Here is a 27,619-nt window from a genome sequence, read left to right as displayed (position 1 = left end):
TAATCGTAATACTTTCAGGATTGCGCAAAATAGACGCACTCTTGATCAGCATAATATGTTGGAGGGTCGCGGCAACATGACGTACATTGTGCGCCTCACCAATAGGATTGCGAAACAGTCGGGTCAACAACATGCGGGGTTCAATGTCACAGACGCGTGTGCTGCGCAGCTTTCATTAATGTAGATCCTGTGGGTAAGAACCGCTTCATTTGAGGTTAGTTTGGGTTAAAATGATCTAAAATTGTGTTACCATCGATTTGCATGTCAGGAGAGACAGATAGTTAACGATTGCGTCTGCTGCCACAGCATTGGTCAAGATGCATAAGCAGAATATACAGGAATAATACGTAATGTAATGGTCAAAGCATTTAAGCTATGGTGGAAATATGTATTTAAAGAGATATTTTCAATAAAATATATGGCAATCAAGCGAAGGAAATGTCTGATCTGAATAGCCACGTGCAGTGGCTGCAATGATGCAGTTTTGATAAACCATATCATATATACATATGTATGTGTAACTCTTTACAGTAAGGTTCAGTTATGACTGTATTTCTTAATATATTATTATATTAGATATATTATTAATGCATATTATTTAATTTCAGGCTGCAAGCTTGTTGTTGGTCATCATGGCAGCGTGTGGAGGTTGTAGGTTCTTTGTCCTGACTTTAAGAACTCTGTGTGGAACATCAAGATCTGCATCACCCTGCGTTCTTCCTTTCACTAAACACAGGACTTTGTCCACCTCTGCGGGAACTTGTTCTCTAGACCCTTTCCCCTCCGGGTCAAGGAAGACCCCGGCTCAGGTGGGCAAACCAGAGCGAATTTTTCCATCCCCAGGAGGCGTTCAGAGGAACCTCTCTGCTATCGCCGTTCCCATGCAGGGTCAGTTTCGCCCCCTCTGCCGGTACGATCCTTTAGATTTGGGCGATGTGGAGGAGAACACACAGAAAGCGCTGGCCTGTAAACACCTGAGACGGTTCATAGTAGACCCTTCCCTCGCAAGAATCGTGACTGACCACCTCGCCGGAGACATTGATGATGGGAAAGCTGTTATATTTGAGTGTAACCCAGGTGTGTGTTCCTCAACTACTAATGAAATGCTGTCAGTATTTGTTAAGATGTTAATGTGGGTTTTGTCTCTGTCCACAGGTCCTGGGGTGTTGACACGTGCTCTGCTGAACCGTGGAGCTCAAAGAGTAGTTGCCCTGGAAAGTGACACTAACTTCCTTCCTGATCTGAAGGTAGGTGTCCAGTTATTCACTACTCATGCATAGGCCAATCACTTAAATCACTTGCTCACCAATGGATCCTCTGCAGTGAATGGGTGCCGTCAAAATGAGAGTCTAAACAGCTGATAAAAACATCACAATAATCCACAAAACTCCAGTTATCAGTTAATGTTTAATGAAGTTAATCGCTGCATAATTCAAGAAACAAATCTGTCATTAAGAACTTTTAAACTTCAAGCTGTTGCTTCTGGCTAAAAAAAGAGTCCATAATAATATTGCTCTCTCTATTGAAAAAGTCATCTTATCTGAATCAGGAGAAAAATATGCACAGATTGAGTGCTGTTTACAAACCACAACAGTTATGAACAATTATGTCAGTGGATTTATTTATTTTTTTATTATGTGAGAGGACAACAGGAGATTGACTTTTTTAATAGAGGAAGCATTATGATGAATTATGAATTGGTATTTTTACCAGAAGCGATGGTTTAAAGTTAAAACTTCTTAATGATGGATCTGTATCTTACATTCACGCAGCTTTTGATTTCGCAAGATATTAATTAGTGGATTTGAGATTACTAGTAGATTATTGTGATGTTTTTCTCAGCTGCTTGAACGCTCGTTCTGACGGCACCCATTCACTGCAGAGGATGCATTGGTGAAAAATTAGAGTAATGCTATATTTCTCCAAATCTGTTCCTGTGAGGAAACAATGCTCACCTACATCTTGTGTGGTCTTTTCAACAGATTTGTATTTTTGGGTGAAATATTCTTTTAAAACATAATGCATTAGTTCAGTGTATTGTCACACATCCGATTTTCTCCCCACTTTATTATTGAGGACATCAATATCATTTTAACCATGATAGGTATGTTAAATAAAAAACAGCACACTCCTAAAATAACCTTTGATCTTAAAGGACCTGGAGCGCAAACTGGATGGGCAGCTGGATGTGGTTCATTGTGACTTCTTCAAACTGGATCCCATCGGCCACGGCAGCATGAAACCACCCGTCATGTACTCAGAGAAACTCTTCTCTGACCTTGCCATCTCCGAGGTTCCTTGGACAGCAGGTTAGTGCCCTAAACATTCAGATTAACGTGGAGGGTAAGAAAGAAGGACATAAGGGATAACATAGGGATAAGTAAACTGACCCTTTAAGAGACATATAAATGTGACCTGGAAAAAGTCTTTAAGTGTCCATTTTTTTAATTGAGATGTATGCATCACCCGAAAGCTGAATAAATAAGCTTTTGGTTGATGTATGGATTGCTAGGATCGGACAATATTTGGCAGAGATACAAATATTTGAAACTCTGGAATTTGAGGGTGCAAAAAACTCTAAATACTGAGAAAATCGCCTTTAAAATTTTCCAAATTAATTATTATCAATGAATATTACTAATCAGAAAATTAAGTTTTGATATATTTACAGTAGGAAATGTACAAAATATCGGTAACACTTGTTAACTGATAACTATGACATTTCTCTCAATAAATTCTTAATTTGCTGCTTATTAATAGTTAGGAAGGTAGTTGTTAGGTTTAGGTATTGGGTAAGATTAGGGATGTAAAATAAGGCATTAATATGGCTAATATTCTATTAATATGCACACTAATAAGCAACTAATAGGTGTTAACCTATTCTAAAGTGTTACCAAAATATCTTCATGGAACATGATCTTTACTTAATATCCTAATGATTTTTGGCATAAAAGAAAAATCTATCATTTTGACCCATACATTGTGTTTTTTTTTTTTGTTTTGTTTTTTTGGCTATTGCTACAAATATACCCCAGCGACTTCAGATAGGTTTTGTGGTCCAGGGTCACAAATATGTTTTCTATTTCTGGATCAGATGTCCCAGTGAAGATTGTGGGGATCTTCTCACAAAGAAATGAGAAGAACATACTGTGGAAGCTGATTTACAACCTGTTTGAGCGCCGCTCCATTTTCCACTACGGACGTGTGGAGTTGATCATGTTCATCAGCCAGAAAGAATACAAAGTGAGTTCACATGACTCCATGTGTGAGAAAGTTTTAACTATACAAGTAGCAGCAGTTGGAGCTTTCAAGCTACATCCAAGTCTGAGTTCTGCTTCTTTTCTCTTTTAGAAACTAGTGACCCGTCCAAGAGATTACAAGAACTACCAAGCTTTCAATGTTCTCTGGCAGATGGCCTGTGACATTGAGTTACTGCATGAGGTAAGACTTTTTATTATTATTTCTGGATCATTGTTACCTTTTTCCAGAAACAATTTAGCAATTAATGACCGGTGTGTTTGTGCATTATTTGTGAATATAATGCATAATTCATATTTGTGAATTTCTGCTTTGTCTTCATTACCAGGAGCCTTTGTCTTCCTTTTTAACTGTCACCAAGAAGTCTGGAAGGCCCTCCTCAAAGAACACTGTAAGTATTGGCACACAAATACTAACACTCTAGGATTCAGCATCTTTTTATATAGTATTAGTGATTCAGGAGAAGCACTGTGTCATCACATCATTCTGTCTGATCAATTTGATTGCAGTTCTTCTTAATGAATAATTTGAAATCATTAGTAATCAGCATTCAGACCAATGAGTCAACTCATTTTCCCACTGAATACTGTTTTTTTTTTTTCATTTTTTAACCTTATAACTTGTTTACTTAATTTACAGGTTATGTGCGGTATTTAAAAATTAGCTGTGAAACATTAGTCTGCTTTGTGTACTTTTAATAGCATATGCTGATTTGCTGCTTAAGAAACATTTCTTTATTATTATCAATGCTGAAAACAGTTTTAGTAACTTTTTCTGGATTCTTTGATGAATAGAGATTTCAAAAGAACAGAAATAAAAATAAAAATAGTTTTTTAATGAATAAAAAATTCAAAATAACATTTATTTGAAATATAATTTTTTTACAACATTGATTCTACTGTCATGGTTTATGAATTTGATACGTTGTTGATAAATAAAAACACTACAAAAACTTAGTATTTCCAAGGTTTTCATTTACACTTTTTTTTTTTTTACCTCCACAGTTATCCCAAAGTGATAACCTTTGCTTGGTGCGAATAACTCCACGTGAGGACTTGTTTAACTCTCACCTGACTCCCTTAAACGGCAGCACTCTGGTTTTGATGGTGAAACAGTGCCTTGCAAAAAGGAAAAGCAGACTGATAGAACAAATTAAGTAAGTTTATGATCCAAACTAGAATTTCTGAGTGAACAAACAGTTCTAAACTAATATTAGAGGAGCTGTATTCATACTTTCATTTTGTATTGGGTTTTCTAAAGCTCATGGAGTCCTGGCAGTGGATCAGAGCTCATCTCAAAGCTCAGCTTCCTTGATGACACGATGACAGGCGACGTTTACCCCGATGAGTTCAAGCGTCTGTTTGAGCTAATGGAGCAGTCTGGAAACTTCACTCAGAGCTGGCTTTATGAGGAGACGCTGGAAACCACCAACACCGGTCATGCATAACACCGCCTTGAATGTATTTTCTACAGAGCTAATCATGGATGAAAAACAAAAGACATTGTTTTATATGGAAGAGACAGCTAAAGAAGAAGAACACTGTACAGCTTAAAGAAACCCGAATCCTTAATGATGGCCAATATTTAGACAGATCGTCTATGAAAGACTTTTTGATAAAAGTTACATTTAGAAATAAAATGTGGCCTGGAGAAACAGGTTTTGTCAGTGGCTGTTTTGGTTGTCATTTACTGCTGGTTGGATACCTTTGGACAAGTTTGGAGATGTTTTTTGCTATATAAAAAAAAATATTGTTAGATTTCAGAGGTATCGTTTTCATGCCGAAGCCATAAAGACAATAACAATTAAATGTGTATAACATATACCTGCTTGATCTCTTTGATGGCAACATAAATAAATAAAAAAATAATAATAATAATTATTGTAATTCTAAAGATTGCATTACCAAACCAATTAATGATGTAAATGTTCGATAGTACATTTTGTTTGTTTGCTTTAAATATGTATTTAAATATATGAATTTTTAATAAACAGCAAATAAATGTAAGAATTGCTTGGTTTTTAAATAATGAAAATTGTGACCCACCAAGTATTATCCAGAATATTATGAAAAACCAAACCAGTCTAATGAAAGAAAGAAATGCAAATGATTTGCTAAAACTGATTTAATTAAATTTAATTGTCATGATTTTTTTCTTACTTTCCCTCTTTATTTCCTTTGCTTTTAACTTTTTTTACTCTTTCACATTTTCATTTTTTTATTTTCATATTTTTTTATATATTAATGCGTTTATTTATTTTTATATTCTGAAATGAAAATTATGTATACACAACTGACTGTAATAATCTCATCCACAAGGTGGCATAGATAGAGTTCTATATAATCAAAGATCCCCCTACAAAGTTACAAATCGTACGTAGTTCATGAATGTTAATCATGTTAGGAGGGGTGACTGTTTCCAAATTAAAATTAAATTCATTAATTAATTAAAAACATTCCCGCTTAGAGATATATATAGAAATAAATGCATACATATCTATGTTCCTGTCGTACACGGAAGGATAGCGGGCGCAGCTGCGTTTGGGTCTTGAATATTAATTATCTTACCTTTAGAATCCTGGAACAGCTGCTTTACTCACTTAATATTCATGAGATAAAGGCCTTCAGCTGAAGTACCCGGATAGGGGCGGGAGGAGGAGCTGAGCGCGGCATCTGAAGTACCCGGATTAGTCACAGGAAGCACTAGATGTGCAGCAGAAACACAAACATACATCAGCCGACAGTGAAGAGCGCGGTTGCCTGTTCATCCGAATTCAAACCACCTTTGCTATCAATCGATTTAGTAAGTGTTGCCTCCTTTTTTTTTAAACAATATCCGTGTAGGAAAAACAAAATGAAACGTGCAGTTTGTTGAAATAACGGCTTGATGCACTTATGATGCTATGCATGTTAGCGCTAGAATTAATAACAGCTCTATCCGCACCACAGGCACCTGATGTGATAAAAAAAAAAAAAAAAAAAAACACTTATTGCAGTTTAGACAAATGTGATGTAAGAAATTATGAAAGCGGGTGTCACAGAACATTAACCCTGTTTTTCAATATAAATGCGAGTGAAATTTTGATACACGTAGAATCGTGTGTATATAACTTATAGCTTATATACGATGATTGAAACACTGTATTACATAATAACAACAACATCTGTTTGTCCAGCAGCAGAAGGATCTGTGTTTAACTCTCTTGGATTAAGCATAAATGCTGTGATAGAAAATAGCATTTAAAAGTGAATGGGTACTTGAGCTGAAGAATGAGTGTCAAAACAGAAAGGACGAGTTTTGTCTGATTTGTTTTGCATCGTGGAGCGTGGGAAATGCATGTTATGCGAAAGTAGTTTTCTTCGTTAAGTGTTAAATAACTTTCTTTTGTGCTCTTATACAGGGCAATAGATCATGATTAGTCTAGGTAAGGAATGTCGTTTCAATGTATTGACTCACCATAGGTCACACAAACCCTCACAAAGGTCACATTTTGAGTTTTGTCAGCCTGCGCTTTTCTTGTATTATCATTCATTATTATTATTATCATTAAATAATAAACAGTAATATATAGAGTCACTTGGTAATTATCATGAAATAAATCATTTCAAGGTGACGCAGCATTACCCTGAACACCATTTCAGGAATGTGTTTTATAATAATGACAGTAGTTTTATTTAAAAAAAAAAATAAATAAAAAAAAAAAGGTACAAAAGTTTCCTGTCATGTCATCATTTTAAATTTTATGGATTATGGTGCTGTCCTTGTGTTTCTTATGTAAATTGCCCTGATGAAATAAGGCGTTAATAAAAAAATAAAACCAAACTAAGGTTTTTTTTTTTTTTTTTTTTTTTTTAAAGGTACTAAAATGTACCATTTAGGTAATATTATATAAGGGGCCTACGATCAGGATTTTTGGAACCGATCACAGGAAGCAATATCTTTCAATAGGATACTAATCTTTTTGAAGCCTTCTTTTTATCATGTAAATTTATTCATAGAGATGCTCCAATCAGTGTTTTTACAGGCATTCATTAAAGACCTACTTATTATTTTATTTATTTATTTTTTTAAGGGGGGGGGGGTAGGGCTGGTCTCCTCTCCTCTCTTAGGTGACTCTTATGTGGGGGATTTTTTTTATTTGAGGGATGGAGGGGGGCACTTTTTAGACTTTTTTCTCACCTAAATGTTTGATCATGCAGTGCATTTTTGTTTTTTACAATGGGGCAATTGTTGCACAGTGGCTCACACACAACACAAGCCTGATTTTGTGAGCTGTATGTGAGGCGGTCTTGTGTGTGTGTGTGTGTGTGTGTGTGCGCGCATGAGTGTGCAAGTGACAATTCCTGTGTCAACTGTGCCCCGTGCAGCACACTTATATTGCAGACGTGATGTGGTGATTTGAAGCCAGTTTATGTTTATGAGATCGGCCTTTATAGAGACCGCTGATCAGACGTCCCAAAGCGTTCAGTAGCCGATCAGTCAGTGACAGAACTACAATCCCATGAAACACTGTGAAGGACATTATCAAAATAAAAATAAATTTAGACATAAAAATATTGATTTAAATATATACTGTACTTTCTAATTTACGTGTAATGCAAAATATGCATAGAAATATGTGTTTAATTCACAGAGCTTCAAGAGTGATGTTGGGTGCTTTTCGGAGTGATTTACTTGTGATTCTCTGATTGGTGGATATTACTCTGCAGAATCATGGTTAATATAGTTTTCACCAAGTAAAATGCTGTTAAAAAATAAATAAGTTGGAAATAATGCAGACTGACAGCTTCAACAAAAGCAAATACCATCGATTAGCTCACAATATGTCTGTCTTTTAAACTATCGTTCAAAATCCATTCCCTTAAGGAGAAAATGAATGGTGTTTTTTAATTCCGGAGCACGATTGCTGCGCTCTATTGCCATGACCGACCAATTACAATCAGTTACTACATAGAGATAAACTATATTCCATTTTAGTATATTTAAATCTAAAACATTTAGGAAGGATTTTCAGTATTTCTTCTGGTTAAACTTTCAGTTTCAAGTCATAATAGAGGATTGATGTAACTTTCACACATGGTTTTGAAGAACGCTGTCTGTGTGTGGGACACACTTGCGTCTAGCTACTCCAGTCATGCTTGTTTTTCAGGATGAATAAACCCCTGAAACAGGCTTTAATGTTGTTAAAGGAGCTAATGAGAGAGTGCAGCTGTCTTTTATTATTAATGAGTCCTCTCTTAAAAGAAAGCGGATGAATGAACATGGCAGCTCACATACACGAATTTCTGCTTGCCATATAGTGACGGACCTCTTGTTATACTGGCTGTGCCCTTTAAAGTTTGAACTATTAAACATAAAATTCTTCTGATAATTTTTTTTTGATCTGTCACAAGGCCCAGCCAATGGCTATTTATTATCACTTCTAGTCACTAAGAACTGATAGAAAAGCCCCTTCTCGTTGATGTGGTCTGGTGTGTGTAGGTGGTCACACCGCAGGCACAGACCCAATGGTCCCTGGCTCACTGAGTCAGTATGTTGTGAGAAAAGCGAATGAATGCCTGAGGTCTGCTGTGAGTCAGTCCACACTTCTAGAGCCATCTAGAATCTACTGTATATAAAGAATGTAAGTTAATACAGTGAAACTGTTTATGGTTTTTAGTCCATGTCTATTAGCTTTTAAAGTCATCATATATGAGCTAGTATGCTCCCAAAAAGGGACTAAAATGATTGATGACTCCTATTGCATTAGTTTGAGGGCAGCTCACAAAATTAACTTGATCGAGAAAGGAAAAGATTGTTAAAAAGCAGGAATGGAAACGATTCTTTTAGAATTAGCCAGTGATATTTTAGTAGTATTTACAGTTACTGTGTTTTGAATAAATGTACTAGTGAAAATAGTTTCAAAGGAAATTCTGTACCAATTATTTCAGTAGCATTTATTTTAATTATTCAGTTTTCATTTTAATGTGATTTTATTAGTTTTTTTTTGTACATATTTGTTTTTCTTTCTTTCATATATATATATATATATATATATATATATATATATATATATATAATATTCTTTATTATTCTTTTTTTTTACACCTAGTATTTTTTCCAGACTTCATTTAAAAGAAGGGATATTTTATAGTTTTAGTTTACAATAAGACTGGATTCAGCTCAGTTTGTTGTTTAATGCACATTGAACTGCCGTAAGCATTATCATCATGTGCAGTGACCTATAAGCATCGTAGTATTCATTCATTTATTCAAACTGCAGCTCCAGAATCCCCGTGAGCAGGTGATAAACAAACAGCCAGTCTGCTTTAAGATCTGTAAGATGCTGTATGATATTGCATAAGCTCTGTCCTGAGACGGTGTGTTAATAAGCATGATGCTCTTCCTTCTAAAACAACCCAATGGGGACTATTATGGAAACTCATGGTGTGTGAATTCACTATTCAGAGGAACCGTCCGAGAGAGAGAGAGCATATAGACTTCAGAGCATTTCTTACTTCAGTTTATTTACGGGAGACTAAAGGGACACAGGACAGCAGATTGGTGGTGACATCTGTGCATTAATATTTATTCTTAAGACCATGATATTTTATTCATTTTGCAATTTTACATTATTTTCTGTTTTTTATTGCTGTTTCTGTTTAATTGTTTCTGGGGTTTTTTTTTTTTAGTCACAACCCAAATGTTTACTTTCTTTTTTTTTTTTTTTTTTTAAGACTGGGTTTGGTTTTTCAAATTGCGTTTTTGTTTGAATGGATTCAACCTTTTTCAGTGAATGAATATTCATTTCAGTGATTCATTTGTTTCATCACTTCATCAAGTCATATGTTAAAATTTAATAAGATAATATTGCTGCTTATTTTAAGTATTGTTATACTGGTAAAATAACATTAATTTACCATCATTCTTCCTTTAATTTAGTAAGATAATCCCTGATTATTTCTACTATTACAGTATTTCACTTCTTATTGCATTAAACATTTTAAATGTAATGTAACCTTGGTCACAGTTCAGTGGTGCTTCTTTTAAAACAACTATAATGAACATTTTATAAATATAATTAAAACAAAATCTATTATTTATATTTATGTTTATTAAAACCATTTTTTGAATTCCTTTTTTAAATATTAATTCTAATGTTATTGTTTGAAATTATACCAAAACCTATTCTGCATTTGGCCTCTGATTAATACAGCTTTGAACAAATGCAAAACTAAACAGACAAATGGAGAAATCTCAAGTGTTTTGATTCATGCACTGCATTCAGCCAACTTGAAGTGGAATTATGGGTAAACTATGAGTCAGTTCTCTTAAAGGCCAGCGTGCTCTTTACTTTTCGTGATGGCTGACGGCCGTTAATGTGTCCCTCTGATCTGCTCTCCAGCGGCCGGGCGGGAGCGCTGTTGATTGGCTGAGAGGTCTGCAGGGGTTCGAGTGGATCTTCATGCCCTCTGTCAGCGGGACCTCATGGACGACGGACCGTGGCAGAGCGATGGCCCAGTGAGGCGGGGAGGAGGAACTGACCCCGACCTCCTAAATGACTCGGACTCCAGCCGCAGCCCAGACGAGAACCAGAACCGACTGGTGGAGGAAGCGGAGGAGGTCGAACAGGGGCCCCGAGGTGGACAGAGGCCCCTCCGACAGGAGAACACTAACAACAACGGTGATGATGAAGATTATGATAGCTCCAAGGTGGAGGATGAGGAAGAGGAAGAGGTGGATAGAAACAGTGGTGCGTACTCTCCAGAGCTGGACGGACACATCCGAGACTCACCGACTCCCAGCCCCAGTCCCACAGGTAACAGACAACTTACAGACCGCAGTTTGAAATAAAACCTGATCATCCTCTGTGTGTGTGTGTGTGTGTGTGTGTGTGTGTGGTTTAAGCGGTTGGTGGAAACCAGGCTCAGTTCAGTATCCTTTAATAGAGTGTCACATGATCTGTCCAAAGACATATATAGTTTGTTGCTGTAAACTAAAACTACACTCAACACTGTCCTAAAAACTGAAAAGTTTTTACCGTATTTTCCGGACTATAAGGCGCATAGTTTGTCTGGTCCTGCGACTTATAGTCAGGTGCGACTTATTTATCACAATTAATTTGACATGAACCGAGAGAAATGAACCAATAGAAAACATTACCGTCTACTTCTAAATTAATGCGACTTATGTTTTTTTCCTCGTCATGACGTATTTTTGGACTGATGCGACTTATACTCAGGTGCGACTTATAGTCCGAAAAATATGGTACTTAGAATTTTTTTGTTTTAGTTTCATGGATAAACATTGTTGTCAAAATGTTCCCTGTTCACACGGATCTGCGAGACATGTTGACCTGGAAGCATTCAAAGTGAAATCCCATGAGCATGTGTCAGACTCCGAGCATGTGTGTGTGTGTATGTGTGTGAATGTACGGCAATGGTTCTTGCACAGAAACCAATCAGCAGTTACACCGTGCAGGTTTTTTCAGTTAGTTTCTAAAGAGAATTTCTGAGGGAGAGCTTGTCATCTGCCAAAGATTGTGAAATCCTTGCCACTGAATTGTTACAATACATTCTGAGAATTAGGCTAGTAATAAATTAATCAGATATTGAGTATACCCATATATTTCATTAATACATCATAAATGATGCTTAGTGTTTTTAAATGCAAATCAAGTGGTTTTCGTAAAAATGACTAATATTGAATGTTTCTTGGACATTGAATGGTTTCTGTGGCACAGCCCAGTCCAAACGGTGTCATCCTGAATGACATGGACAGATTTCTTTGTCATTCATCATTGGCTTGATCAGGCTGAGGGTGGAGCTGCGTTTCTATTGTCAGTCAGGATTCAGAAACCCTGAGTAATAGTGCTAGACTTTTGTTTCTGTTGAGCCAGTGACTGCATCTCATTGTTGTCGTGCAACTCTCAGACAGGTTTGATTGGCATGAATAATAAGGGCCAACAACTAGAGCGATATCTGTTGATGTACAAACACTGGGTGTAACCTCAATTACATTTTTGGAGCATTTAGGTGCCTACTATATATACTACATGCGTCTTGGATAACCACATCAGGGTTATTATTACCGTTAACTAACACTATTAAAAAAGTTTTGTTAATTGAAATAAACTGAAATATGATCAAATATAAGTATTAGATAGATAAGCTAAACGAAAATTAGAAATGTTCCCATCGTAACAAAATGAAATCAGTGGAAGCAAGCAATTAAATAGTAAATAAATAAATGGAAAATACGTAAAAAATAAACCCAGAATACAATCAAAATTATTAAACCTAAACAGTAATATGTTAAAAACATATAAAAAGTAAACTCAAAATAAGATGAAAACTTATAATATAAAAATAAATATTCAAAATATTAAAAACTCAAAGTGTATAAACCATACTAAAATAACACAGAACCACATAAATGTAAGTCTATTAGTAATAGTTAGTGTTACTATAACACAGTTTCAGTGTCAACACTTCTCAAAGAGGATGTCATATTTGTGTTTTCAGTGTCAGAGGGGCTCGTGAGCCCTGAAGGGACACCTCACGGCGATGCTGGATCACCCCTGGGCTTTGCTCGCTCCCTGGTGGCATCTCTCCAGGAGCTGGGGGCTCAGGGAGACCACCCTTTTCTGCCACAGTGCCTCCATCAGGTCTCGTACTGCTGTTCTACATCATCTCTTCTGTGTGTGTGTGTGTGTGTGTGTGTGTCATTGCTCAAATGGAGTGTTAAATTAAACATTCTTAAATGTGAGAGATGAACAACTGCTAACTGCTGAATTTTCACCTTCATTACTTCAGTCCCCAGTGTCACATGTTCCTTCAGAAATCATGCTAATATGATGATTTTATATTTGAGAAAAAAATGTGTTGCGGAATAATTGTAGTAAAAACAAAAACAAAAAAACTTTTGAACAAAGCACTGAAAACTTGCAGCTTGACATACTGAACAGACTAAACTTCTGACCTTTAAACCAAATATTCAGTCAGTTTTGACAAAGCTCTTATATTTACTGTGCCAGGGGGCATCTGCAGCTTGTGTACTGCCAGTAGATGGTGCAAACCTCTGATTACTCCGCTATAATGTATGAGCCAGAACACCAGATGAATTTTCCTGTGCTCTTCCACATCGTTCATTAATAATCTTGTGTTAGTCTGTTGTCTCTGTTGGCCCGTGCTGATAACATTGACTGATTGCAGCACATGAGGAATCTGATAGGAAGCAGAATAACTAGCACCTTAAATGGTAAAGCTCTATTAAATGTTTATTTGAGCTTGACCTTATTCAACATGTTTTATTAGAACATCTTTCCTCAGATGCTCAGCTGGTTTAGTTTCATCCTGAGGAGAGATGGAGCTGCTCTCATTTATTCCCCTGTGCATTTAGTTCTTATGAGAGGTTTTAAATGGAGCAAATCTTTGATAACTGGTTTTCTTGTCACTTCGCACGTGCACTGTGTATACTCCGACATGAACTCAAAGCCCCTTCCTCAGCTCACCCGGACCATTTATTGATAGTAAGCGGGAAAAGTAGGTCATTCAGAGATCGATATCATGTAAACGTATGATCTCCCATATGTGTGTGTGTGCGTGTGTGTGTGTGTGTGTGTGTGTGTGTAGAATAATTACTGCGTAAGGTGAACTGATCTGTTTATCGGGTATAAAACATCTGTTAAATAAAGTCCTTATGCAGCATGTTTTAGGTGTTGCATCATCTGTATATTTATGGGTAGCACTTTATAATAACTGCCATTAGGTCATTAGCAGTTATGTTTAACTGATCCGTATAGATTCATATACGATACTTAAATCACTTTTTAAATGTACATGAATTAATTACATTACATTATGATTTAGATTTATTGTACAGTGTCACCTAATGATGTTTTTAACAATAACTCCAGGCTAAACTCTCTTCTTTACAGATTGCAGAGTCATATATGCGTGAGGAGGACTGTATCCTTAATATTATTGTTTTCTCAATTCTATTAAAATGTAGAGCTCTGTGTAATGGAACAGCCTTTGGTGTTGTATTGACGCTTGTTCCATTATAGCTCCTATTTTATACCCCATTGTTTTTGTTGTTGTAACTGTAATCGGGATGCCTGCAATGTTTATGGATCTCGAGCGGATTATTTTATTACATTCAGTGCATTACTGCAGCCAGTCATCATCTTATATGATAGTGTTTCACTCTTGCATTCTTTAGTTTGGGTGTTGTAAAGTGCATTGGTGCTCTGGGGTTTTCCGCTTCCTGGAGATTTTCCTCAGCCAGAGCGGTTTCCAGACGAGAGAGCAGTCGGGTTCATACAGTTAGAGAGACTCTATCACGAACGTCTTCTGTCTAACCTCACCGCTCTACAGCAGCAGTGGGGTAAGTGGATTCTGGTAAAGCGTTACCTGGAGCTGGTTCTTGACAGAACACCTTTTAACCTCATCTTTCTGTGATCAGAGAGGAGATGGAGTTTGGTTGGCCAGTGTCAGGACGGTCGGGAAGACAGTGACCTGGATGCTGAACACCTGGAGAAACTGAGACACATCTGCAGAACGCACAGACAGTGAGTGCACACGGCACATGAACGCTACATTAGTTCTGCCACTCAGATCAGGTCAACTTTACTCATTTTCCTGCACGCTTCTTTAGTTCAGCTACACAGATCAGGTCAACACGATTTTATTGTATTTTTCATATTTTTAATTCACCTTTTTTTTTAGCATTTTGCAACCAATTTGCCACACAGATTAGGTCAACAAAATCTAATTTTATTTTATTTACTTACTTGTTTATATATATATTACAAAATCAGGTCAACAGTATTTTATTTTAATTTTTATTTATTTATTTTAATTATTATTATTTAAAACAAAATTTCACTGTGCACTTTATGATTTCAGAAACATGGATCAAGTAAACAATATTTCTTTAATACATCATTTACTACTAAATTTTTTATTCATCATCTCTACATTAGGTCAGCCACACATAACAGGTCAACAATACAATATTACATTTTTTATTTTTTATTTTACTTTTTTAAATCATAATTTGATTTTATGGCACTCTACAATAGATCAGCCACACATGTCAGGTCAACAATTGTTATATATATATATATATATATATATATATATATTACATTTAATTTTAAATTTTGTTTCGTACTACAGGTCATCCACACATATCAGGTCAACAGTATCTTTTTCTTTTTTTTTAATTTACTTTTTTAAATCATTATTTTATTTAATTGCACACTACAATTGATCAACACTATTTTATTTTATTTTTATTGCATGCCAAATTAGTTCAGCGGCAGCCATACATTTCACATCAACACTGTTTTATTTTATACATTTTTTGCTTCTCTAAATGTTTCCGCTGAAAGTTTTTCTCCATTCTTTATAATATATATTCTCCTAGATCAGGTGTCCTACGGAGTTTGATCTCTGTAAAAATATGTTAGCAGTGCTGTAAATGGAGTACATGTAAATGTTTAACCTTTCGAGCCACTACACAATTTAAGTACGGGGTAAAAGCTGTGTCTTTCTGTCCCATTCGTCCGGGCCAGACACTTTCACCAACAGCCACACCTGAGCTTCTCTCTTTCCCCTCCTAAATTTAGCTCGTCTGTGTCTCCTTTCTGCGCTCTGGCTGCAGTTTGCAGTCCTGTTATGGTTTAAGCAAATGGCCCGTTGCTGTGCTTTCAGCAATTGGAGACAAACGCTAGAGTTTCAGTATGGGAAATGTGCCGCGCTAATATTAGATTCCCGCTGAGCAGAGCAACCTTAGATTTGAGTCCCCTTTTATGCACATCGTCCCGCTACGAGAGAGATGGAGCAAGGGGAAAAAAATACAGATACTACAGCTCCTTAAGATGATTTTGACTGACACTTCACTGTTTCTCGTCTTTTTTCAGACCTGCATGGAGCGCTGAGAAGGTGAGACGTCTCTTTGATGTTTACCTTTGTCTGTACGATAATGTTTAAAGACCAGAGGGTGAAAGTCGTTGTCGTCTGTGTGCGTTCATAGTGTGAGCTGTCCAAAGTGCAAAGGAACAGTGTGATCAGAGAAACACAGGGAGGAGAGCACAGCCTGAACACACAAGAGCTTTCATGCAGCTCAGGTGAGTTTTTTTCTCCAATGACAGGCCAGACCACCTGATATAGACCAACAACTGCAGGAAAACACATCATCTTAGACTTGATACTTTATCTGTACTAGATATATTTATTAGAGCTTTTTATTTCAATTTAACATGCTAATTATTATTAACATAAAGGAGGAATCTTCCTACCATCTGATAAATTTCAGTAATGTGATGTGTGTATTTATGTGTGTGTTTATTCGGTGTGAAATAACGCCGGCCTGTATCATGTTTACTGAAGGAAATCCAATACTTGTTTCTTACTAATTTTGGGGTGCCGATTCCAAAAATAGTCCCTGTTTTGCAATGTAACAATTTCTCACAAACTGCCTCAAAGACAAGATTCCTGGTTTCCTCTGAGCCTATATTCAATTCCCAGCTGATTTTCATATGATTCATAATAATTTAGTTGGTATTATTTTAATGCTTAATCCTGATTTCAACTTTGAGTGAGTTAGTTCAATGATACATTTTGAAAACTTAATTTTGTCATTGAAACTTTTGGCATTTCAATGCTTTTGTATATATATTTGTAATATTTTAATATCTTAATGTATAATGTTAAATAATTGCATTGAATCGTGCCAAATAAAACTAATTCACATTTATCATGAATGTAAATAGTTTTAATTTTATAACATTTAAATTTTATATTTTAATATAAGTTGTTTGCACCTAGTTTACAGTCTGTTTAGATTAAACCTTACAGCTTCCATTTGAGAAACATTCCTTTATCTGTGGACGAGGCAAACCCCATGTCCCCTAAATCAATTGTGTATACACACATGCACACACAGAGTTAGAGTTCCCTCCTGTCCCTCCAGAACATGCTTTATTGATGAGACTCTCTTTCTCACTAGCTCTCACAGCTGATGTGGTGCTGGGGTATGTTACCTGAACACAGTGTTACTTGCATTGAGTTCCCTGACCCGGTTTCATTTTTACACACCAGGCATGGCAGCACACACACACACATACACATTTTCTCACTCTTGCAAAAGCCGCTGTCCAGCCACCTGTTCTGGAGCATGTCCGGGACTCCTGCAGAAGCTGCTTCTCACCCTGTGCTGTTACCCTCCTAGACACATAAGTTAAAGATTGAATGCATTCACTCGAACTGCTTGTTCGTGCAAAATTCTGATCCAAACTTTCATCATAATATCATGCCCTCTGTAAGATATCAAGGTGCCTTTGAGCTGGTTTGAATGCTTATTAATTTTTCAGAAAGTCATTCTAAAGATAAGAAACATTTTGTTAGGCATGCACTGAGAAAGAATATTTAGGCCAATACAAATTATATAAATGTATTTATAGCTATGATTTTAATGTTATGGCTTTTAATTATAAAATGGCCTATATTATAAAAGGTCATTTGGCCTGTTAAAAATAAATCAACTTTTTATCTAGAATATACATTAAACAGGTGAAATCAGGAATATTAGCAAATTTTTAAATATGTTTCCCATACTGGCAAAAGTGAGTTGTTAATAAAATTGAATGACTGATTTTTCTACCAAAATTAAATCCATGAATTTACATAAAATATATAAATAGATGCATTAATTTATCTAATTTTATGTTCCCCTTGTATTTTATTAATTGTTTTTTTTTTATTATTTACTTATACTTAAGTTATTCAATATGAATTTATTTTAATAAAAAAAAAATTGTTAACAATAAGTAACGTTAAATAAAGTCTATTGTATTATATTTAATTGAATTACTTTAACTTTCATTACATGAAACTATAATGTTGGGGGCAATTGTATTGTTAATAAAAACTAAATTAAAATTTGTATTGTAAATTTAAACGTGTGTGTGTGTGTGTGTGTGTGTGTGTTAATAGCAGTATTCACAATTCTAGTAATTATATTACAACTATTAAACCTTTAATACTTAATAATAAAATAGTACAATTGTGTTATTTTATATGAAACATTTTATTAAAGTTAAATATTTTACATTATAAATTGAACATTAAAATTAAGATATTTTTATTTTCTTGATTTTACTTTAAATGTGGGAGAAACTTTTCCTTTATTTAAACTGAAAAAATATATATACACACACATTTTATTATTTGATGTAAAAATTTTATTTTTTATATTAACTTTCAATAGTACGTTAATAAAACTGCTAAATAACCATGTATTTCTGAGATGATAACTGGGCGCCACTTGCTAAATTTAATATAGTAAAGTGACAATATGGAATGTTTTGTTTGAAGGGTTTCACAGATTATTTTAACAAAAAGCAGGCAGTGTATAGTACAGTACATTCTGTGCAGTGTGCTAGGCACGCAAGAATAAACTGTCTCCTCTCTTTCCATCTAAAACAGGGAAGGTTATGGAGGATCAGAGTACATGTGAGTTACAACAGGAAGTCATCCAGCCTGACAATTGTAGCAGCGCTGCCCAACAATCCCACCAGAGCGAACACAAACATGACCCCTCCCCCTCCACAGACAGCTCCTCCTCTCCGGCCTGTGAGGATGCAGGAGCAGAAGAGAAGGGCGTGAGTGGGGCAGCTTCCCACAGGGATGCCTCACCAGAGCCCGAGTCACCAATGGACACAGCTCAAACCGACAATGCGGAGGCCCAGCCGCCTCAGACAGACACTGATGGCCCCAGAGTGGTGATGGAGGGAACAGGGGACACTGTGGATACGGGGCAGGATGTGGTGGAGCCCGTCCCACACACTAAGCAGGTTTCTATGGAACAGGAAGTTCCAGAGATAACACTAGAGTCGGAGCTAGAGGAGAGTGGGAGTGGAGTGGAGTCGCTGGATATTCTGAACGTGTCCGTGCTCGATGACATGGCCAAACGCATACAGGTGGAAGAGGTGGGTGACATTTTCATTCAATTTATTTCTGATTCAAATGACAGAGTCTTATTTGTTGTTTGGTGCTTGGCAAGGCTTTGTTTTGAGAATTTGTTTGATTTCTAGTAATATTAGATTTTAAGGTAAGTCTCTTAAAGGTGGCATTAAATGCTAAAATCACTTTTATAAGGTGTTTGAACAGTTTTGTGGAACTGCAGTGTTTGGAAACAACCAGCCTAATGGTAAAAATCCATCCACTCATTGCTTTATAATCCCAAGAATTCATAAACACTCTCTATACACAAACAGTTCCAGGTTTCTCACTACTATGACGACATAGTAAGTGAAAGTCCTGCCCATTTGTGACACTCTCTGCCCAATTAGCATATTCACAGCCCTTAGTGAGAAGCTGCAGTCCACCATTACTGTTCTCTTGCTGTAGCTGTTGGAGGTACAGTATCAGCACCAAAGAGCCATTAAAAGTGGTGTGTGTTGGGATGCACCAACAAACATAGAAGGCGTTTCTCAATGTCAAGGATACTTCCTTGGCAGGACTGGTCCTTCCAAGTCACTTCCTTCAGAGGCTAGGCGAGACTCCTCTTTAGCGTTCGGAGAACAAGTAAATGGAACAGGCTAGCAAGTGCACGTAATTGCATCATTACATCAGTGAAAAGGTCCGTTTGAATAACGCCCATCCCTACCAATCCTTATTTTAACCCTGGTAACTTTCACATGTTAAGATTACCAAAAAAAATAACTCTATCTTAAAAATGTCTCTATTCCATTTCTTAGCGGAGGGATCTTGATTTCATGACTAGTGTTTAGTGCAGCATCTTGTGTAAGTTGTTGCTGTCAATATAAAACAGCCAAATTCTAATTAATTTGTGACATTTTAAATGTCCTTACTCTGTTTTGATTTATTGCATCTTAGCAGAAACAAAAAGTACAAATATCGTAAAAATAAAAGGTAACGCACATGTTGTTCCAAACCTGTGTATATTCTGAACCGTGTTGGGGTCCCATTGTGTGGACAGCCCATACCGAAATTATTACTATTATTTTTCAAACTATCTTCTCCAAGTTGCCAAAACAGATGTTGCATGAGAGTTGTAAATCCACAATAATGGCAATTTTGACCTTCGGCCTGTACAGTCTGTTGAGCTAGTTAAAATGGTTTGACTTTTGAACATTTCTTGGAAATGTCAGAAACATACTGTGAAAACATGGTGTATGTGAAGACTAAGTTGTGCTCAGTAGGACCAAATTTTAAAGCTTTTTAACCAGACATAACCTACTGACCTGGAAAACCAAAATCAAAAGATGTTTGTATTATAGAGTGCAATATTCAAATGCTCATTATTTATTGGTTCATTCATTTGTAGTAGACTCAATTGCCCAGAACATATTCAGCACTGCCAGAAGATGATATACCATCTTCTCTACAGCACTGTCGAGATCCATTAAGATATTTAGGCATACAGTAAATTTAAGCATATTCAAAAGTTTAGAGTCTGTGATTTTTTTTTTTTTTTTTTATTATAAAGAAGTCGTACCAAGGCTGCATTTATTTGATCAAAACTACATGTACAAGAGTGAGTGAGTGAAATTGCCAAATTACAAATCAAAAATTATCTAACCTATTGGACTGAAACAACAGAAAAACAAAGTAAACTTAAATGTTATTTGGCCCTAAACAGAGATTACACAACTGCAGAATAGCTGAGTACAGTGAAAGACTGTATAGTCAGAGTTTGACTGCTCAGTCTGTACCTCGTCATTTGTCTTAATTTAGAGACAGGCAGATATCGACAGCACTGGCTGCCCAGAGACAGCCACATCTGCCCTTACTGTAATCATGGGGAAGTGGAGACAAACCAACACTTCCTCAGCAGCTGCCCTATCTATCAAGACATTAGAAAGACATTTTATCACAAATTTGAAGTACTTTGCCCTGACTTCAAAATAGGACTGCACGATATTGGGAAAAAATGACATTGCAATATTTTATTTTTCTGCGATATATATTGCGATATGAAATCTAATCAAATTTTTTCTTACAAACAAAAATGGGGTGAGCAGATTTACATTCTCATTTTAAATGATTATGACACCATCGTGTCAATTGATTAATATGCGCAAGGGAGAGCGAGCAAGACAGCACTCGTGTTGCTTGAAGACGGTGAGCGTGCAGCCGGGGCTCGCTCTCTCTCTCTCTCTCTCGCTGTCTCTCTCGCGCTCTCTCTCTCGCTGTCTCTCTCGCTGACCTGTCAAAACTTTCACTCTGTGGTTAAGCTGTGCAATTAATCCACGATTTACATTCGTCAAGGGCCGGGGAGCAGCTGGCCCGTACAGTTAATGAATAACGGATCAACTACGACATCCTACATCGCACATCCTGCGATGTGACTATTGTGGATTTGTAGATCGCGATATCGATGCTTTAACGACACATCGTTCAGCCCTACTTCAAAACGTTAAACAAGAAAACACTACTTCAATATTTATTCAGTGAAAAACAAGACTGAATCTTAATAGTGGCACGATAAATTGATGCCTGTCATAAAAAGAGGGAGAAGTCAACAAAACAGTGATGCGCCTACACTCAGACAGACACACACACACACCTTTGAATTTTTAATTGTTCATAGAATAATACAAAAATTAGAGTGTGAAAGTGAATTGAGTGAGAGAGTTAGTGAGTGTGAGACTGAGTTAGTGAGTGTGAGACTGAGTTAGTGAGAGTGAGAAAGTTAGTGAGTGTGAGAGCAAATGAGTGTGAAAGCGAGCGAGAGTGAGATGGCGAGTGCGTATGTGTCTCAAAAATGTCAACCAATATCAGTCTACGGCTAATTAAAATGATGATTTAGGCTATCAGTCCATTGACCAAGCAGATCAAATAGCTTTAATTCCAATTATCTCTGCAGTAATGACGCAGCAGTGGAAGCTAATTTATTCAGAAGCTCTACTGCTGAGCCGATGTTTTTTTTTTTCTTTTTCAGATGTGTACAGAATCATGTCTTCCATGTCTGTTCAGAGATAATTAAGAGTTAATTACAGCCTTTTGTGGCTAAAAATGTTGAATGACCATAGAGATAGTAAACATTACCTGACTGACTAAGTCCACACTCATCAACCGTGAGGTTTTTCTGTATAAGAGCGTCATCAGAGGGCATTTGAGGAGCTGGAAACTTTCATCAGCAGTGATAAGCATGTGTTATTTTGGGCTGTTATGTTGATTCCTGACTGTTAATGGCCCACTTCATGATCAGCTCACCACATTGTGGTATGTTTGTAAGCATAATTACTCGTGTCATTTACTCAAGCGATTAATGCATCTGTTTTTTTATCCTATCAATTTGCTGCTTATGTGCTTTGTACTTCTTATAAAAAAGTTATTTTATTATAGATTTAAAGCAAAACAGAGTTTAACATCTAACCCTTAAGTGGACTGTTTTGCTGTTGCTGGTTTTCAGGAACACATTGGAACATATATTTCCCCAAATAAAATTAGGAACAATTACCTCACCAACCTCTACTTCATGTTATATCAATGTATTTAAGCCTTTTAATGAAACTGTTCCATTGCTAAAATCTGATTAGAGATGTACATGGTTTATTTGACACACTCTCCGCCTAACAACACACTTAACCGTGGTAACAACATATCTTCATGTGCCTTATTGCTTTAGTAGTTTTATTTTGGACATTTTATACAGTGTTTAGTTGTACAGTGAGGTCTGCTCTCCTGCTTTTAAAATCTCTGTGGAATCGAGCCTTTCTACAGGTTTTAAAAAATGTTTGGCTTTGGTCTCTTCTGATAAATGTAACTGAGATGGAGTAAAAATGGAGAACTATAATTGAAGTGCTCGAAACATTTGTTTTCACTGAAACAGATCTTGCCAAATATGGAAGCTCTCAGGATGAAATGAGCGGACACCAAGAGTGTTGTTTTTTATTGAAAAATAATCCTCTTAAAATAACCCTTAAGATCACAAACTAATGGTGTCAATGTAATTATTCCTCTCTTATGATTTTAAGTGATTTCCTTCCTTTATTGCTTACTTAGTGACTCTACCTTTTTTAATTTTAAGTAATTTTGTTATGTGGTTTTTATAAATGTTATTAGTTATGTATAATGTAATTATGTATATATATGTATATATATATATATATATATATATATATATATATATATATATATATATATATATATATATATATATAGCGCATTAGCTTTATTTTTATTTACTTTAGCTTGCACATTTCATTTAATTCTTTCCATTTATATTTAAGTTTTCATTCATTGATATTTAATTTCAGCTTATTTCGATTCAAAAATGATTTTTAATTGTTTCAGTTAAAGTTAACAATAACAACACTATGCAGCCTCACTCATGTCATTAATATTCAGATTTATTCATGGGAGTGAGTATTGATTGGTCAGAGGGCGGCAGATCTTCAGAATGTCCACTCATTCTCAGTGCTAAGGTCTTTGGTAGTTTGACCTCTCTGTGACCTTTTCCATTCCTTGGTTGCTGGTGATGTAATGTGACCGACTCTTTCCTGACTGTCTCTAATACATTCATTCTCATGTACATAATTTATGACAATGCTTACTCAAGATAATACAGATTTATTATGAGCTATCTTGTGTATACAGTTTTGTTTTTTTAAAACATTTTATTTTAAATAATGAATTCTGATAATGTATGGTTCTGAAATTTTTTTTTTTTTTTTTTTGTATTTAGCAACAAAAACATCCCTATTTTTACAGATTTACACTGGTATTATTTCAGTATTGATACTATTATAGTTTTTGTTAATCTTTTGAATTAGACTTTATGTTCTGCTTTCATCTGAATTTTTGTAAAATGTAGTAATTATTGTATTAATTTTTTTAGGTTTTTCTTGTTTTTTATATTTATGTATAATTTGTCAGTTTTACATGCTTCCTTGGCAACTAGCTAGAATCAAATAAGTTTTAGCTTTATGTATTTTATTTCAGTTGACCCTTATTTTAAAGTAACAAAAATGTTTTTTCAGGGTTTTTATTTTAGAATCAGTTTACAACAATTAACCTGATTTACAAAACTAAGCACGCTAAAATATTCTCTTCTCATATACATATTAACAAATAAATATGAAATCTTAAATAGAAATGTTAACATTCTAAATTCTACATTTGCATTTAGGATTAGTTTTTATATTTATTTTAATAGTTATTTATAATTTAGCATATAATAAATGCATAAAAATTAAAAAGCATTTATTTAAATGGTCTGAAAGTTGAAAATAATTGAGGAGCTTTTTTGTTAAAAATTCCACAAAATGTAATAAAACACTACTTCACGTACTGAAGCTTATATCCAGGCCATCGAATCATAAACGACCTTGTTCTTTAATATTCAAAAGCAATAGATTCCCATTTTTGTTGCTGAATCTTACAAGGTTTACCATTTCACCACTAGAATGTTATTTAAACTGATTCATTACCTGCCACCTCAGCTCATAATGACATCTAGTGGACAAAGTGTGTCAGTGCAAAGCACTTCCTCATTTTTTGGGAGACATTATGAGCTTTTGAATCCAGTGATCTATCTCAGTAACCTGCCCGCTGTCTTTCAGATCACTCCAGCTGCTGGTCTTGTGTCTATCTTGAAGAGAAAAGTCTCTCTGGAAGGAGCTACCAGCTCTGTCCCTGCTGCCCCTAAACCGGTCTCTAAACGAAAGGTCCGTTTCCGAGAGCCTGACGAAGGCCTGGACCACGGTAAGAACCGCTGTTGTATTCTGCAATCTCATTTTTGCAGTATTCACACATTGACCACGTTCTGATTCTGATTTGCTTATACCCAATATGCAGATGATGTGGGCGGAGACTCCTGGGTGCTCCTCCTCTTGTTGTGCTTGGCTACCGTGGTGATCAGTGTGGGCGGGACTGCGCTCTACTGCACTTTCGGAGATGCCCAGTCCAGTGTGTGCACAGACTTTTCCCATAACATGGACTTCTACGTGGGACAGATGCAGAGGGGCATGGATGAGCTCAAACACTGGCTGTCCCCGAGCTCATAGTAGGACAGGACGACTCCTTTTCATCTCCATTTCTGTAACCTCCAAGATCTTAAATGCTGAGATATCCTCATTCAAAGACCTTTGCTGGCTCACGCGGTCACGGATGATGCCTAAACGGGTCCTCGAGGTGACGTCCCAGCCCCTGGAAGGCCAGTTTTTGACTCAAGTAGCCCACTGTTTACTGCCGTCAACTGAACCTCATTTGACTTCATTTTTAAAGTCTTAAATTTAAAATCTTAATATCACTTGGTTGACAGAGTTTTGTCTTTTATTTATTCGAAAATTGAATGACCTTCTTGGTACTGAAGATATAATAATGGACATAATCATCTGTAGCCTGGACGTAGCATTTTCCTGTGGTGGGTTTCGGACTCATGGAAAGATGTTTATAGGGACAGGAAAGCAATACATGTATATTGAGAAACAATAGATATATAGATACAGCCAGCAGAGAGGCAAATCTCGGTTATCATAGTTACCAATGTATTAATACAGGAAGACAAAAATAATTTTTCAGTAGAATCCGCAACATTGTGATCATTATTAAAAAATGAAATCACTGTAGATTCAGATTCTGTACATATAGTTGACAGTGTTTTGTACCATCCATCAGATTGAATTTACTTTATTTTGTTATTAATGTAATTATTATTACTATTAATGATTATCATTACTAATAAAAAATGATAAACGTGATTTTATGACATAAATCTCTAAACTTGTAATTTTAAAGTACAAATTCCATGTAGAAAAAAATATAAAAGTTCAGATCTTTATTAGTGTGTGTCTATTACATTTTTACATAATAAATTCTATTAAATAGCCTTTTTCATTTTCCCCATAGAAATGAATTGGTAACTATGCTAACCATGATTTTTTTTGCCCTCCAGTATGTAAGTATTTAGCAATGGGAGCTTTTTAAGACGAAATTGGTTCTAGAACAAGAACGTCATATGACATTAATATAATTTGCTCAGGCATGTCTCTTGTTAATAATCTTAACAGTTATTGCAATCATGGTGTTCAAATCCATTTTTTCTTTTTGTTATAATAACATTGTCTCCAGTGTTAAATAAGTCGGTTATTTTTGGTTATTGTCATAAGTGCATCCTGTGTTTATTCTACAGAATCAGTGTCTTGACGTCTTTTCTGTTTCCTTCTGAAGCACAGTCTTTCTTTGGTAATGTCAACATAAGTCTGCAGTAAATGAAGTTAAATGATCATGTAGATTTAACACATAGATGTCAGTTTGCTGTGCTCTGCTCAAGTGCGTGGACGTACTTGGCGAGAACTGTAAACGTTTATTTCGTGTTCTCTGTTTTCTATTTTGTATGTTGTCTGGCTGGTTCAGATGACAGTTAAATGTCTTTATTGTGTGATTTTTCAGTATTTATTTAATGCAAAGTCTTTTAGAATCATATGTTCTTGTGCATGCACTCTCTTTTACTGTCTGTACAGAGACAAATCGAACTTATATATTTGTTTAACATCATTTTGATTGTGTATATATCATGTGATGATTGCTGTATTTCCTAAATGTATAATTCAGATTTGTTTAGTTATTGTCTCCAAATGCAATGAGATGTTTGACCAAGACCAGCTGGTGAATAAATCTTTTTGTTGGGACCGAGGAGCCTCTGTATTATTTTGATTGAAGTTCAGGCACTTGAATTTTTAAAATAAAAATAAAAAATATTCATTAAAATTATTTTTAATGACTATTTCTCTCATTGAATATCCTGGCAAAATGTCTCATTACAGACCAAAATGGGTTGTGAATTGACTAAATTATTTGTCTACATAAAAGTCTACTAACAAGACACATGAATTAACAAAATATGACAATAATAATTATGTAATTAATGTTACATGTGTTAATAATGTAAATGTACTATACATATATTAATCATGTTTAAAAATACAATAATAATTCAAATATATAACAAATATATGCAATTCTAAGAATCTTGTTGTAAATATAATGTAGAACAACATTAACAATAAAAAGAATATGTATATTTGAGTCTATTAACTTTTGTTTTATATTAAAGTTAAATTACCAATTATAAAATAATAAATAAATAAAAAATGCACCAGTACGTTAAAATCGTTGTTTCATAAAATCACAAAAATCATACTGTAATCCTAAAACGAATCTTCTTCCCAAACCCCGTTCCGCCCACAAACAGAGTAGACCAATCAAAAACAAGATGATGTGACGGTTGTGTTCTGGATGTACTGTATGCGTACAATCGACGCAATTCTTATTTTCTCAACACAAACTATATTTACTTGAGTGTGCGTAGTTTTGTAGTAACAACAACCTCTAAATCAGTA

At 35.5% G+C, this 27,619-nt stretch overlaps 2 protein-coding genes across 4 annotated transcripts; both read left to right on the top strand.

Annotated features, from left to right (window-relative positions):
• The first annotated feature begins 99 nt into the window (after window positions 1-99).
• Window positions 100-5,069, top strand: LOC113060718 (dimethyladenosine transferase 2, mitochondrial-like). 2 transcript variants are annotated; one of them, XM_026229864.1, is made up of 9 exons: window positions 100-193; window positions 609-1,077; window positions 1,156-1,247; window positions 2,156-2,309; window positions 3,095-3,243; window positions 3,352-3,441; window positions 3,587-3,649; window positions 4,263-4,414; window positions 4,519-5,069. In XM_026229864.1, exons 2-9 carry the CDS (start codon window positions 633-635, stop codon window positions 4,703-4,705), a joined length of 1,332 nt encoding a protein of 443 aa, XP_026085649.1. In that variant the 5' UTR covers window positions 100-193; window positions 609-632; the 3' UTR covers window positions 4,706-5,069. The 2 variants fall into 2 exon arrangements, with proteins under 2 accessions (XP_026085649.1, XP_026085648.1); XM_026229863.1 differs by having other exon boundaries at window positions 100-214.
• Window positions 5,070-5,927: 858 nt separating this feature from the next.
• Window positions 5,928-26,671, top strand: LOC113060714 (consortin-like). 2 transcript variants are annotated; one of them, XM_026229851.1, is made up of 11 exons: window positions 5,928-6,060; window positions 10,643-11,056; window positions 12,762-12,904; window positions 14,177-14,207; window positions 14,539-14,625; window positions 14,704-14,809; window positions 16,166-16,187; window positions 16,279-16,372; window positions 18,858-19,234; window positions 24,839-24,980; window positions 25,074-26,671. In XM_026229851.1, the coding sequence occupies exons 2-11, from the start codon at window positions 10,726-10,728 to the stop codon at window positions 25,280-25,282; spliced, it is 1,542 nt and encodes a 513-aa protein (XP_026085636.1). In that variant the 5' UTR covers window positions 5,928-6,060; window positions 10,643-10,725; the 3' UTR covers window positions 25,283-26,671. The 2 variants fall into 2 exon arrangements, with proteins under 2 accessions (XP_026085636.1, XP_026085635.1); XM_026229850.1 differs by having other exon boundaries at window positions 18,732-19,234.
• Window positions 26,672-27,619: the final 948 nt, after the last annotated feature.

Source organism: Carassius auratus, chromosome 42 (assembly GCF_003368295.1).
Source record: "Carassius auratus strain Wakin chromosome 42, ASM336829v1, whole genome shotgun sequence".
NCBI classification, from domain to species: Eukaryota; Metazoa; Chordata; class Actinopteri; order Cypriniformes; family Cyprinidae; genus Carassius; species Carassius auratus.
The sequence above is the reverse complement of the archived record's forward strand: the minus strand, read 5'-3'. Positions and strand labels throughout refer to the sequence as shown.

Bases quoted from the DNA above. Each gene is read 5' to 3' on its own strand.
- LOC113060714 (XM_026229850.1), top strand. From the start codon at position 10,726: ATGGACGACGGACCGTGGCAGAGCGATGGCCCAGTGAGGCGGGGAGGA. The intron at 14,810-16,165 runs GTGAGTGCACAC...GTCTTTTTTCAG, and splicing joins ATCTGCAGAACGCACAGACA to ACCTGCATGGAGCGCTGAGA. The intron at 16,373-18,731 runs GTGAGTTTTTTT...CATCTAAAACAG, and splicing joins AGAGCTTTCATGCAGCTCAG to GGAAGGTTATGGAGGATCAG.
- LOC113060718 (XM_026229864.1), top strand. From the start codon at position 633: ATGGCAGCGTGTGGAGGTTGTAGGTTCTTTGTCCTGACTTTAAGAACT. The intron at 1,078-1,155 runs GTGTGTGTTCCT...CTCTGTCCACAG, and splicing joins TATATTTGAGTGTAACCCAG to GTCCTGGGGTGTTGACACGT. The intron at 3,244-3,351 runs GTGAGTTCACAT...TTTCTCTTTTAG, and splicing joins TCAGCCAGAAAGAATACAAA to AAACTAGTGACCCGTCCAAG.